General features: G+C 45.2%; 1 protein-coding gene across 4 annotated transcripts in view; it reads left to right on the top strand.

Annotated features, from left to right (window-relative positions):
• Positions 1-14862, top strand: part of MCM3AP (minichromosome maintenance complex component 3 associated protein) — a 44797-nt gene that overhangs the window by 11698 nt on the left and 18237 nt on the right. For all 4 annotated transcript variants that reach the window (XM_063076028.1, XM_063076012.1, XM_063076034.1 and 1 more), the window contains exons 10-18: positions 665-827; positions 3099-3259; positions 4029-4270; positions 4574-4779; positions 5548-5648; positions 9491-9622; positions 9985-10098; positions 11983-12135; positions 13522-13719. In XM_063076028.1, coding sequence (XP_062932098.1) covers positions 665-827; positions 3099-3259; positions 4029-4270; positions 4574-4779; positions 5548-5648; positions 9491-9622; positions 9985-10098; positions 11983-12135; positions 13522-13719 — 1470 coding nt within the window. The remainder of the gene's footprint in view (positions 1-664; positions 828-3098; positions 3260-4028; positions 4271-4573; positions 4780-5547; positions 5649-9490; positions 9623-9984; positions 10099-11982; positions 12136-13521; positions 13720-14862) is intronic.

Consider the following 14862-nt stretch of genomic DNA (forward strand, 5'->3'; position numbering starts at 1 on the left):
TGGTCTGATATGTAAACAGACATGTACGTGAGGAACATGGCAGAGTTTTCTGGCCTCAGTTTGTGTTGCTGGTGAATTGAACTCAATGGTGCTAGTTCCAAGACACCCTTATTTAGGACAAAACTCTTTTAGCTTAGTATTTTCCTGAAGAACCTTGTTGCTGAATATCTAGACATGTGATTGGTTTTAAGTTTTAAAGTAGTCTTGTAGATAAACTGGCTGTGTGGTCTTTTCAAGCATTTGTGCTCCATCTTGAAAAATTCAGTCAAATCAATTTATTTCTAAACAAAACAAAGTTAAAATTTCTGTTTCTTAGACTTTGCTGTCAAACACAGTTGGCAGTCAGTTGGCATCACTTTAAAGTAACTTTTTGGTAATTGATTCCTAAATTGTTGCTTAAATTTATTTACTCATTATCTTTTTAGAGAAAACCTTTGTCTATCAATCCAGCCCACGAGGGGTAGCTTTGAACTTTGTAAATTATAAATTTAATGGCACATTTCACCATTAAGATCCTCTTTCTCAGTATGATCGAAATCTAGGTATTTATCAGATATATCTTCATGGAAATTTTGTCTAATTAAAAATAACATTCCTTAAAAAAAAAAAAAAGAAAAAACCAAAAATAAAATTCTAACTTTTTTTTATCTCCTTTAATTAACAGAGAAGTACAACAGTTCCACCCTGCTGTTAGGAACTCCTCTGAGGTGAAATTTGCTGTTCAGGCTTTTGCTGCGTTGAATAGTAATAATTTTGTGAGATTTTTCAAACTGGTCCAGTCAGCTTCTTACCTGAACGCTTGTCTTTTACACTGTTACTTTCATCAGGTGAGTAAAACAGCTGTGCTTGCAGAATTGGAATAAAGCGTGTTGTAACTTGTGACATTTAAGTGCTTGTTTGTTCCAAGAGCTTTTCCAGGCTAACTTTCATGGAACTCTCACAGCGACCCCATGAGGGGGTTACCAGTGTTATGGATTTTGTGGGGCTGGTACGATTGATCACTACTGGGAAAGGCTGTGCAATGGAGAATACTGTTCTGTGGTTCACATAAGAGAAATCTCTTCAGAGTGACATCACTCGAGTTCAGCATTACCGTCTTCCATGAAAACAAACCAAAAAGCAAAAATACCTTATCATACACACAAAATCCTTAACTTTAAAACACTTAGTGTTACTAATCTAAAATTTTGGAGTGAGCCTGATGATGCTAAATTCATCTCAGCAAATATCCAAGTGCCGGCTCTTTGCTACGTGCTATGCTGTGCACTGTGCTGTGCTGGGGAAGACCAGTCTCTTACCTTGGGTTTTGCGTAGGATGTAAACTCTTGGTCTCAGAATTTCCAGTCAGTTCTTTAGCTCCATCCCCATGGGGAGACTTCGGGATGATGATAGAGCAGCCCCTGGAGCACTTCCTGTACTCGGTCCCCACATGTATGGGCTCAGTGAGATGTGTCAGGTACCCTTGCCCATGTCCTAGAGCACACCCCGGCCTTGCACACACCCTGCCGCCCACCCCCACCATGGAATGCAAGGGTGCTGTGAGGGAAGGAAGCTGCCTGGGAGACTTCAGGACTGCCCCTCTCAGTCTGTGACTCTTGAGTCATTTCTCTTCTTTGTCACACACACAGTGACTAGCCCACAGTGAAGTCCCAGGCAAAGAATCTTGCAGCTTGTTGGTTGTCGTCAGATGTGGCAATTGCCAGTGGAACTGAAGTTCTGGTGCAAATGAACTGGTTTCTAATAGCTTGTCACTTGAGGACTCAGTAAAGTTGTTAAATGAAACTTATAGTTAATATTTTTGAGTGATGATTTAATGTTATTGGAATGTTGGCCATTTTTAATAACCAAACAAAAGAGAAACCTAAGTGTTTTTTCTTTAGAAGAACAGTGTCTTCCCTGGCAGTGACCCATAGTCCCATTGTCTCTGGCCTCTTCTCCCCCGTCCCTCCTCAGCTCCACCTGCAGGGTTGCACGCCCCCATGCCTGCTGCAGGCTCTCCCCTCCCCCAGGTCTTGGTGCAGCTGCCACCTTCTCAGCAGGGCCCGCCTCACCAGTGCTCCCTGTCCCTGCAGGTCAGCATTTTATTGGTCTTGTTCACTGTTGTATGCTCAGTGTTAAGAACAGTGCCAGAGGGCTGGCTGTGGCTCACTTGGGAGTGTGTGATGCTGAAAACACCAAGACCACGGGTTCAGATCCCTGTATAGGGGTGGCTGGTTAGCTCACTTGGGAGAGTGTGGTGCTGACAACACCAAGCCAAGGGTCCAGATCCCCTTACTGGTCATCTTTTTAAAACAAAAAAACAAAAAAACTTGCCAGGCACATAGTGAACACTGAGGAAGTATTTGAATTCACACTGGAAAAATACTAGCAAAGTAGTCCCCCAAATCTCAACATACAAACACATTTTGTTAGCATTTTTATGTGTTTCTTTGTCTTCTTTTTTTAAGTCACTTGTTATGCTATGAAACAATAACTGAAGTATAAGAACTGTTATACTTCATTTCTTATCACGCGTTTGTCCATGGTGTTTGGTAGTCTCCGTGGTAGTTCTTAGCACCAATGTAGCTTTTTGCTAAGTGGACGCTGCATGGTTTACTTTCCATGCCCTTGATGATGGACGGTCTGTCTTCTAGTTTTTCTTATAAATAATAAAACCTTCACAACTCCTCCTTTTCTTTTCTTTTTTTTTTTTTTTAAAAGATGACCGGTAAGGAGATCTTAACCCTTGGCTTGGTGTTGTCAGCACCACGCTCAGCCAGTGAGCTAACCGGCCATCCCTATATAGAATCTGAACCTGTGGCCTTGGTGTTATCAGTACCGCACTCTCCTGAGTGAGCCACAGGCTGGCCCTACAACTCCTCCTTTTCTATGAGACTGTTTGCTTAGCATGCATTCCTGGGCCTCTGCCACTCAGCAGTTGGCCTGTGATCCCTAAGCTCAGGATTTATATTGCCAAACTGCCTTCCAGTAGGACTGAGCTACAGCAGGAGCCCCTGGTCCCCATGCCAGCCACTTATGTGGTCATGGGGCAGCTGGCTGTTTGCATTTATTTAACTGGGCATCACTCTCTGAGACTGCAGTGATTTGGCTTCTTTCAGATCCGCAAGGATGCTCTCCGAGCGCTTAACATCGCGTACACCGTGAGCACCCAGCGGTCCACTGTCTTTCCTCTGGACGGCGTAGTGCGCATGCTGCTGTTCAGAGACAGTGAAGAGGCAGCAGATTTCCTCAGCCACCACGGTCTCGCTGTCTCTGATGGGTAAGAACTGAGAGTGGAGGTCTGGGCTCTGTCTCTTTTTTTCTTTTTAAATTCTGATGAAGGGCTGTGAAGTGCCCCGTGCTTCCCGGGCCTGGGAAGAGCATGTTCCATGTGCTGTCTTCCCAGTGTGCAGGTGAATACACGGAGGCTCAGAATGGCTGGGGAATGTCCCCAAGGTCACACGCTGGTGGTCAGCAGATTGAGGTTCAGACCAAGTTCTTTGTGACTCCAAAATCACTGCTTTTCACAAGTTACCAAGGAAACTGAGGGTAAAGGCTAGGACCTTCTTTATTCTGTCCCTTGAGGATTACCTTTGGGACTTGTGTCAGGCCACTGCCCACCTCTGAGGGCCAAGATGCAGGCACAGGTGAGCCAGGCCAGGGCCTTCTCTACTTCGCAGTCAGAGCATGTTGAGACCATGATGAAACTCATGGACCTTCTCCCAGGCACATTATACTCCATACCCGCATCGTGGTCTCCCCAGCCTCTCCCTGCTGTAACTCCCAGCGAGCATGCCCAGTGTGTGTTGCTCCAACTCGTGGCTGTTACATACCAGGCCAGCTGGTTCCATGCTGTCATAGAGAAGCTCCAGGTCTGGCAGCAGTGTGTGCCTTTTCCTTCCCTCCTTGTTTACATATAGCCTGTGGTGACTCAAGATGGGGTTTGTTCTTTAACCTGGGGGCTTCCGGCACTGCAGCTGGGCATTGAGAAGGCAAAGCTGACATCTCTCTGGTGACACCTCTCTGTGGGCTCTTTGTGGTCTCGGTAGCTACGTCGAGCTGAACCGGTCTGCATTCCTGGAACCGGAGGGATTATCCAAGGCCAGGAAGTCAGTGTTTGTTACCAGGAAGCTGACGGTGTCAGTTGGAGAAATCGTGAATGGAGGTCCATTGCCCCCTGTCCCTCGTCACATCCCTGTGTGCAGCTTCAATGCTCAGAACAAGTACATTGGGGAGAGCCTGGCCACAGAGCTGCCGGTCACTGCCCAGAGACCCAGCTTGGAGGTGGCAGGTGAGTGAAGCTGGAGTCGTGGGAAGGGAACCCGCCGCATTCCCTGCAGAAGCTTCCTGGTAGGCAGAAGCATCTGTCTCATTTGGGGCTTGGAGTGTGGTTCTGAGCTCAGTGCCCAGAGGTTTCTCACTGAGATGGGCTGGAGGGCTTCCCTGACATCACAGTGCTGGTTTTGCACATGAAGCGCAGTTGTCCCACATGGAATACTGTCGGGAGGTGCCCTGCCGTGGTCTCAGGGAGGGCAGGCCAGTGCTTCCAGTCCCTGTGTATTGTAATGCCCTCTTTCCCTGTGTTTCCTTTCAGGTGGTGGGAGAGGAGAGGAGGCTGGTGCAGAGCTGGACACGCCTGCAGCTGGTCTTCTCCCACAGCCTCTTCCTGCTCCCGCACCCTCGCAGGCATCTCTGCTTTATGTCCCGGCACTGACCCCGCCCGTGGCACCGAGCCTCGTCCAGCCCTCCGCACAGTCAGAGCTGCTTCCTTCAAAGCCCATGCCCCTGTACTCTGATGCGGTAGGGAGTCTTCTAGGTCAGGGCTCTGAGGGGCCCACCACCCTGGGGGCTGGGGCTGTGTTGCCTTGTCTCACAGGAGAGGAGCCAGGCAGTTGAGGGGGGGACATGCCCATGGCCACTCAGCCCAGGATGCAGAGCTGGGCCCACCCAGCCAGGATAACTGTAGAGCCCTGTTGGTATTACAGTAGTCAGAGTGGGACTTAGCACTTCCCATCACAGTGCTGACCAGCCCCTGAGTGTCTGGTCTAACTGAGCCCAACATCTGCTCAGGTGAGATGGCCAGTGCACAGGCTGACTCAGGACCTTTGGGATTGCGGGCAGTGCCATGTACCCACTGACAAGGGTGTCCTTGGTGTTGAATAGGATCCATCCACCGCCTAGTCATGAGGCTCGACTGTGTCAGCCTAGCTGCTCAGGGTCAGGCACTAAGCACCTACGCTGTGGAAGATCAGGGAGTCCTGAGGGGGAGAGTAAGGGACGGCCACAGAAATTGGGGGTGTTGTGTGCCAAACAGAAAGGGGCCACAAGCACTGTTGGGGCCATCTGCCAGGCAGTAATCCAGCAGGGAGCAGGCCTGCCCTGTCCCCTCCAGAAGGCACCTTTGTTCATGAGGGGAAACCTTCCCGAAGCAGCCTAGCAGACCTCATGTCAGGGATCATGTGTTTTTGTTGTTAGACACCTTCAGACAGTGTCCAGTGACAAGATCTTGCCTAGGATTTCTGCCCTGGGTGGGACGGCTTATTAGACCCTGTGCTGGTCTCTCCACAGGACCTGGCGCAGGTGGTGGATGAACTCATCCAGGAGGCTCTTCAGAGGGACTGTGAGGAAGTCAGCACTGCAGGGGCGGCCTATGCAGCCGTAGCCCTGGGGTGAGTGGCCCCTGGCACCTCTTCTGCTCTGAAGTTGTGGGCGCTGATGTGTGCACTGGGGGCTGCACCCCATCCCTTCAGACGTTTCCTAATGAAGCTGCTCTAATTCTTCAGCAAGAGATGGCAGCTGCCCATTGGTATAGTCTGGAAGCTCACAGGGCCAGCTCCAGGGACAGGGGTGCCTCCTTCAGGCCTAAGTGTTGGTCTTGTCCTTTAGGCAGGTGCAGTTGCTCATGTCCTGACTTTTCTGTCTCACCGGCATGCCTCTTCCGTTTGTGTGTGCCCTGTGAGAAACATTCAGTTCATTAAAGTTTATAAATTAAAAAATATTTTTCTTTAAACGTGATTTAAAAATCTAGGGAAGTGAAAATTAGCTCATTCCCTGTTAAAAAATTTAAAATATGCACTTTTACTTGATGTCGTCTTAAATGTAATAATCAGTCTTTCTAAGCTCTTACACAACTTCTGTAAAGCTAATTGAAATCTAGTAAACACAGTAAATCCAATTTTCTTAAAGATTTCAAACATTTTTTCAAAATCCCAGTACACAAGAAAGGGCACAATGATAAGGAAAGGTGTTAGTTTGCCTTCGTAAAATACAGACTACAGTAAAGGATCAACCTTGTCGATAGGTTTGATTCATTTTTCTACCCTGGAGTTATATACATTCTAGTCGATGGAACTAATAAGAAATATTTCCATGGGCTTAGTTTGTTTTTTTTTTTCAGTGTGGTGAAACATACTCAACAAGATTTACCATTTTAACCACGTTTAGGTTTACGATTCAGTGGTATTAAGTACATTCACAATTATGGGTATCCACCACCACTGTTTCCATTATGCCACACATAAACTCCATACCCATTAAACAGTAACTCTTTACCCTCCTGTTCTCCCAGCCCCTGGTTACTGCTCCACTGTCTGTTTCTATTCTAGTACCTCTTGTGAGTGGAGTCATGCATTATTTGTCCTTTTGTGTCTGGCTTATTTTACTTAGCATAATATCTTTGAGGTTCATCTACGTTGTCACGTGCGACAGGATTTCAGTCCTTTTTGTAGCTGAATAATATTCCATTCTGTATGTACCCCCCCACACCCCATATTTTATTTATCCGTTAATCTTTTGATAGGTGGTTTGTTTCCGTCTTTTGAGTATTGTAAATAATGCTACCATGAACACTGGTGTACAAATAACTGTTTGAGTCCCTGCTTTCAGTTCTTATGGGTATTTGCCTAGGAGTGTAATGGCTGAATCATGAGATCTACTTTTAATTTTTTGATGAACCACCAAACTGTCCTTCACGGTGATACCATTTTATATTCCCACCAGCAGTGCACAATGGAGGGTTCCAGTTTCTCTTGTGGCCTTGCCAACACTCATCTTCTCGTTTTGGTTTTTGTTTGTTTTTTATAATAGCTATCTTAACATGTGTAAGGTATCTCATAGATTTGATTTGCATTTCCCTAATGACTTGTGATGTCGAACATCTTTTCACATTCTTATTGCCCATTTGTATATCTTCTTTGGAGAAATGTCTATAGAAAGTCCTCTGCCCATTTTTGCCTTTGGTAGTTTGTTTTATTTTTGTATAAGTAAAGGAGTTTTTTGTATAAATAAAGAGTTTTTTTATATCCTGAGTATTAATCCCTTGATTTGCAAAGATTTTCTCCCATTCTGTGGGTTGTCTTTTTACTCTTTTGATAATGTTTTTTGATACACAAAGGTTTTAAATTTTGATGTAATCCAATTTATCTGTTTTTCTTTTGTTGCCTGTACCTGTTGCCTGGTCATCCAAGAAATCATTGCAAAATCCAGGGTTGTGAAAATTTTCCCTGTGTTTTCTTCCAAGAGTTTTATGATGTTAGGTCTTGAATTTATTTTGATTTCATTTTGATTTCATTTTTGTATATGATGGAAGGTAAGGGTCCAACTTCATTTTTTGTATGTGGGAATCCTGTGTTCTCAGCACCATTTGTTGAAAAGACTATTCTTTCCTCTTTGAATGGTCTTGGCATCCTTGTTAAAAATTATTTGACCACATATAAGGGGTCTTCAACAAGTTCATGGAAAGGTTTTTCGTCTTTTAATTCTATTTCTTCACAAGCTTTTTGAAGTACCCTCACATGTGAAGGTTTATTTCTGGGCTCTCTGTTCTATTCCATTGGTCTACATGTGGTGCCAGCACCACACTGTTTTGATTACTGTAGGTTTGTAATGAGTTTTAAAATCAGAAAGTGAATGCTTCAATTTTATTCTTCTTTTTCAAGTTTTTCACTATGGGAGTTGCTTGAGATACCATGTGAATTTTATGATGGGTTTTTCTATTTCAGTAAAAACTGTTGTTGGTGTTTTGATAGGGATTGCTTGAATCTGCAGATTGCTCTAGACAATGTCATCATCTTAACAATATTAAATCTTTCAGTCCATGAACATGGGATTGCTTTTCCATTTATTTAGGTTTTCCTTAATTTCTTTCAGCAGTGTTTTATAGTTTTCAGTTTGCAAGTCTTGCCTTCTTGGTTAAATTTATTCCTAATTACTTTATTCTTGTTGATGCTATTTTAAATGGAATTATTTTCTTAATATCATTTTCAGATTGTTTATTGCTAGTGTATAGAAATACTGTTGAGTTTTATATATTGATCTTTATCCTCCGATCTTGCTCAATTCGTTTATTAGTTCTAGTAGGTTTTTAGTGGATTCCTCAGGATTTTCTGTATGTAAGATCATGTCATCTGTGAATAGATATAGTTTTATTTTTTGCTTTCCAATTTGGATGCTTTTTATTTCTTGTTCATGTCTAATTGTTCTGGTTTTAACTTGCAGTGATGTGTTGAATAGAAGTGACAAAATGGGCATCCTTGTTTTGATCTTAGAGGAAAAGCTTTTGGTCTTTTGACACTGAGTATGATGTTAGCTGTGGGTGTAACATATATGGCCTTTATTATGTTGAGGAAGTTCACTTCTGTTCTGGTTTATTAAGTGTTTTATCATAAAATGGTGTTGAATTTTGTCAGCTGCTCTTTCTGGATTAATTGAGATGATTGTGTGTGTGTGTTTCATTCCATTAATGTGGTTGTATTGCATTGATTGGGCTTTATGTGTTGAACCATCCTTGTATTCCTTTCATAAATCCTACTTGGTAATGGTATATAGTTCTTTTATTATGCTGCTGATTTCAGTTTGCTACTACAGTCATGTATCATTTAACGATGATATGTTCTAAGAAATGCATCATTAGGTGATTTTGTTTTCGTGCAAACATCATAGGGTGTATTTACAGAAACCTAGATGAGATAGCCTATGACACACCTAGGCTATATGGTATAGCCATGGTTGTATTATGTTGTTTGGACTTAAACTTTGTTATGCAGTGCATAATTGTATTTTGTTGAGGATTTTTGCATCAGTATTCATAAGAGAAATCATTCTATAGTTTTCTTGTAGTGTCTTTGGTCTGGTGTTGGTATCAGGGAAATGCTGGCCTCATAGAATGAGTTAGGAAATGTTCTCTTCAGGTTTTTGGAAGAGTGTGTGAAGGATTGGTGTTCTTTAAGTGACTGGTAGAATTTACCAGTGAAGCCCTCCGCTCCTAGGCTTGTCTTTGATGGTAGGTTTTTGATTACTGAGTCAGTCTCCTTATTAGTCAGAGGTCTATTCAGATTTTCTGTTTCACCATGAGTTGGTTTTGGTAGATTGTGTGTTTCTAACAATGGGCTTTATTTTTATGCTAAAAGCCAAGTGAGTATTTTTTTTCCCCTTGCCAGCGTTAGAAGTTTAATGTGGTTTGCTTGGCTTTTTTCCCTCTGATTTTGAATGCTGTCCACTTTGCTCTGTCTAGTGTTTCTAATGCTGCTGTGGAGGATCTATTGACAGCTGCAACCACGGGCATTTTGAGGCACATTGCAGCTGAAGAAATGACTAAGGAAAGACAGCGAAGAGAGGAGGAGAGGCGGCGGGCAGAGGAGGAGAGGTGAGTGTGTCTTTGCAGCAGGTCATGGAGGTCAGTGTGTGTGGACACAAGAGAGTGCTGGCCCTGCCCCTACTGTTGTCTACTGTGTTCCCATCATACCCATGCCAGCCCACCCAGCACCCTCATACACTTGAGGGAGTGGGTGGGGGTTCCCAGACCATACTCACCTTGTAAATGGTGGCCCCTTCCCAGCCAGGACAGGCAGGGACAGAGAGGTGGTGTCAGGGAAGCTGGAGTAGGGGTGGCCTGCTGCTGACTCAGGCAGCACAAATCCCCATCTGCACAGTCAAGGTGAAACATAAACATCACTTATTTTTATTCTTATACTTTATTCACGTGATTTTTTTTTTTTTTACCCATAGGTTGAAACAAGAGAGAGAACTGGTGTTAACTCAGCTGAGCCAGGGCCTGGCTGCAGAGCTGACGGAACTCATGGTGATGGAGTGCGTAAGGGAAACCTGCTCCCAGGAGTTGAAGTAAGAGAAGCACTGATCCTACAGAGCCGGGGGCATTGGCTGGTTGGTGGGGGGGGAGGGTTATCAAGGCACTGTGGCCAGGCTAGTGCAGTTCAGGATAGCTGGGTTGCACTTAAATTTGGCAAGGAACGTATCTTTTGCATAGCCAAATGATGACATGCTGTGCCTGTACTTGTATGCATGCTGCCTCCAGGGAATGGAGGCAGGGCGGGCCTTGGTTTCAGTCTCCTCCGGTCAAGGACCCTGCACTGGGCATGGGCAGCGAAAGAATTCACTGGCAGAGTATCCCCCTCACCAGATCATGTGCTGTTAGTGTTTTTCAACTGGAAGACTCTTTTGAGTCTGTTTGATCTATCTCACTTAAGAACTTTATTTAATAATTTCTCTGCAAGCTTTGGGAGGAAAGAAGTTCCATTTATGAAGGGAAATCTGTCCTTGTGTTAAGCTCCCTTGAGATAAGCCTGAAGGTGTTGGGCTACCTTGGTATGTATCACAGCTTCCAGTGCAGATGGGGAACACAGCATGTAGGCAGAAGCGTATCATTTAATTAATGTTTCTTTCCACTCCTATTGGGAGCCTATTTCTCTGGTTGCTATAAGGGAGAGACCTCATAACTGATGGATATATGTCATTTCTTTATCCCAGGAAGGAGTGCCAGAAACAGGAACATCCAGGGCTCACTGATATGCGGGGCAAGTGTTGTTCTCCTGCAGTTCCAGGAGACTTGGAGTTTAGCTCAGCCCCAAGCTGTCTTCAGCACCACCAAGGATGGGCTGTTGGAAATGTGTCTTGACTGCTTAAGCTACTTTGACTTTATGAACAAATGTATTTGCTATAGTCCACTGTGCTCCCTTGGTTGATAGAGTTTTGTTATGAATTTTTTCTTTGAGCTACTGGTTTATCCAAGGGCTACCACTGCATGACTACAGGCAGCCATCGTTGGTAGCCAACAGCATTTGTTGTGTACTTGAGACACTTCTAACTGCAAATGTCAGATATTGCTTGTTGTGAGGCACTCGCACAGAGGAATCCAAGACCAACGTTGCTTTTATAGCTCTTTTAATAGTTGACAGCTCTTTTTGGTGTTACAGTTCTTTTTGATGTTACAGCACTTTATTGCTTGCAAGCAAGGAGAGCACTGGGAGTAAAGACTCCTAGATCAGTGTTTCCCAGAACAAAGGAAAAGACCCCCTTATATAGCCTAAATTCCTGCCCTTTTCCCTCCCAGGTTCCCATTCAGGTCCTCTTATGTAAATAAGGGATGCTGTCCTGCTAATTTGGATTGGCTGATTGTGGGACACAGTCTGTTGGTCACTTTAGGAGCCTAATTTACCTCTGGCCCCTGGGGGTGTGAAACTGCTGTTATCTCATAGAGGGTGGGCCCAGGAAGCAGGCAGGGTAAACGGCAGGGGCCAGAGTCTACAGTGGAGCATAGAGTTTCTAAAATAGTTTCTCAAGTGGAAAAGGGAAAGCTCAACAATTAGAAAATGCTTAGAGTTCCCTACAACATCGCTGGTGAGAAGATTTTGCAGTGTCTCAATGGTCATTTAAAAATTTAAAATTCTATTTTATTTAGATAAAGGTTTATTTCTTCACTTTTACAGAGGCCTCATTGGACCTGTAATCTGGCATCCTGTACCATTTCCCCCCCCTATCTTTCCAGGTGTCTGTACTTTAAGTAAAAATGAAAATTTTAACGTTTCTCTTGCAGTGAAGATATAATTATGTTTCAATATTAAGGACATAGAGTCTTGAGCTTCTTGCAGTGAAGATATAATTATGTTTCAATATTAAGGACATAGAGTCTTGCACTTGTAAAGCAAGCTCGCAGTGTCTGTGGGCCCCCGGTAAAGTGCCTCCCACACCGATTGCCTTGTTTCCTAGGAGTGCAATGGAGACAGACCAGAGGAGCCGCATGGCCCGTTGCTGTGAGGATGTCTGTGCCCACCTGGTGGACTTGTTTCTCGTGGAGGAAATTTTCCAGACTGCAAAGGAGACACTCCAGGAACTTCAGTGTTTCTGCAAGTATCTGCAGCGGTGAGTCCTGAATTCTCATGGTCAAAATCCACACACAGAGGAAAGTCTTTTACCAAATTCAAAATGCCTCAGCTGTTAGTTCCTTTAGTCAATGATAAAAGGATCAGAGAACATTTTGTAGCAATAAATACCTATAATGGACTCACTCCAATTGGATTATACTTTCAGAAACAGTTGATTACTAACACACACACATAACAGGTTCCTAAACAGTGCAAATTAAAGTGGGGAGTGGCAGCTGTCCTGTATTTCAACAAACATTTACAGGGTGCCTGCTGTTTACCTACTGCGCTAGACATAGGGAGATAGCCATGAACAAACCAGACAAATTATGGCTGTGTGTACTGATGTGTGTGCATTTCCAGAACACAAGTAGAGAAAAAAAGAATTCATAGGGAAATGCATATAACATACAAAGTGCATACATTCAGACTAAATAGATTGTTTTGGATTTATGTATCAGAGTATAACCCTAAAGAAAAGATGGAAAATAGACTCAGCAGAGCAGTTACCTTTGGGAATGGGAGGGCTACCTACTAGTCATGGCCATGGCTTCTCAATTAGAAGTATGTGGGTGTTTGATTTATCATTAATTTTTAAACTGCGCATATATGTGTTATGTATGTTGTATGGTGATTCATTTCATGATGAAATGTAAAGTAGACAATAGTGCATTTGACAGCTGTGACAACGTGAAAGGGGGTAAAGTGAGAAGCGAGTCCCTTCCACGACGGCCTGTCTTAGAAGCAGCAGCATGTGTGTGCCCATCCCGACACTGTCTGTCATTTTCTGTGGTGGCTGCTACAGGTGGGAGCATTCTTGACTCAATTCTCAGCCTTTCTTACTGCATTTGATAGGAGGTGGAGGCCTGGCTGTCGCAGCATATCAAGCTTGCCCTATGATTGTTAGTGGCTTTGAGGTGTGTTATTGTGAGAATGTACCATAAATGACCTTCCTGGTCCCCTCTTGACAGACATTCATTTCTCTCTTCAGCTATGACAGAGTGCTGCAGGGACTGCCTTGTACAAATATTTCGCACATCTGCACTGTCTTTAAATTCCTATCGGTGGTGTCTGCTGTGTCAAGGGTTATATGTTTATTAGATTTGAATCCATACTGCCAAAATGGCCTCCAAAGATTGTTCAGTATTAGCTCTTAAAGTCAGTAGCTTCATTGCTCACCACGCTCATTTGATATCATGCCTTCCCTGTGTCTAAATCTTAATTCTCATTTGTTCTCAGTTTGAGGGCTGTTACTGGAAAATACCTAAACATACTGCCAAAAAACGTGTTTCCCCATGTTAAGGTGCTGGAGTGTGTTTTTGCATCTGTCTCCTGGAGTGAACCTTGAGAACACCCAGTGATGATACATTGGTGTGTCCCCCAGGTGGAGGGAAGCCGTTGCAGCCCGGAAGAAACTGAGGCGCCAGATGCGGACCTTCCCTGCAGCACCCTGCTGTGTGGATGTGAACAACCGCCTGAGGGCACTGGCGCCCAGTGCAGAATGCCCTATTGCTGAGGAGAACCTGGCCAGGGGCCTCCTGGACCTGGGCCATGCAGGAAAAGTGGGCATCTCCTGCACCAGGTCAGCACTCAGCCGCTGCGCGCCACCTCCGGGCTCCCTGCCCCACTTGGTTTTGCCAGGAGCTGAGTTAATGCGTATTTGGAGGACACAGACAGGTGGTGTCAGGAAGGGAGGACAGGCGCAGAGTTGCGTTTTGAAGGTTTTTTCCGCAGTTGTGCACGTGTGACTTGCGCCACCACTGGGAACTGGGGCTCATCTCACACGTTTGCATCTTTTTTTTTTTTTTTGTCTTTTTCGTGACCGGGACTCAGCCAGTGAGTGCACCGGCCATTCCTATATAGGATCCGAACCCGGGGCAGGAGCGTCGCCGCGCTCCCAGCGCTGCACTCTCCCGAGTGCGCCATAGGCTCGGCCCACACGTTTGCATCTTGAAAGCCTTGGGGTCCTGGTAAAAGAATCTGACTTGGAATCACGTATTCTTCTCTTGGTCTTCCCAGTTTAAGTACACGCCATGTCCGCCCTCACTGTGGAGCCAGCTGCAGCAGCATCTGAGCAACTCCACCTTCCACACTCCAGCATCCCCCTCCTCGGGGCCCTTTGGTGTGGCGCTCCTTGCTGCTCTTCCTGTTTACTCTGGGCTCACTCAAACTGTCCAGTCCTGGCCATGCTGGGCTCGGCCTCTTCAGGTCCAGCCTCTCAAGTGTTTCCTCTTGAGAGGGACATTTGGGGCCAAGCTGCCTCCCAGTGTTCAGGGTTGGGCACCTTGGACGGGCTGCAGTGGTGCACAGTGCTGGGGTCTCATGACACATCTCTTACTTCTCCTGGTCGTCACGGATGCTCTCTCTCAAAACTGTCTCCTCGGGTTTCATGTGGCCCCATCAGATTCCACGGGCTTTGTCTCTGCATCTGTGAACAGGGTGGCGATAGTCCTGGCCTGTCTCTGGGGTGTGCTGTGAGGTCACAGGATTAGGGGTGCTTTTTCTGACGTACAGCTGCTTCAGCACTGTGGCCTAGCCTCACCCTGGAGTCATGGTTCTCGAGCTTCCTGACCCCCAGCTGCCCTTCTCTCCTCAGTCTCCTTCTCTAACCACCCCCAGCTCCCTCAGCCCAGCCCCGTTCTTTACTCTTTCCTTCTGCCCCTCCCTGGTGGTCTCTCCCCATCCTTCATTCTGACAGCCCCTCTTGTGCCTCCTTCCTGTGCTC

The sequence above is a fragment of the Cynocephalus volans genome, chromosome 1 (assembly GCF_027409185.1).
Source record: "Cynocephalus volans isolate mCynVol1 chromosome 1, mCynVol1.pri, whole genome shotgun sequence".
Taxonomy (NCBI): domain Eukaryota; kingdom Metazoa; phylum Chordata; class Mammalia; order Dermoptera; family Cynocephalidae; genus Cynocephalus; species Cynocephalus volans.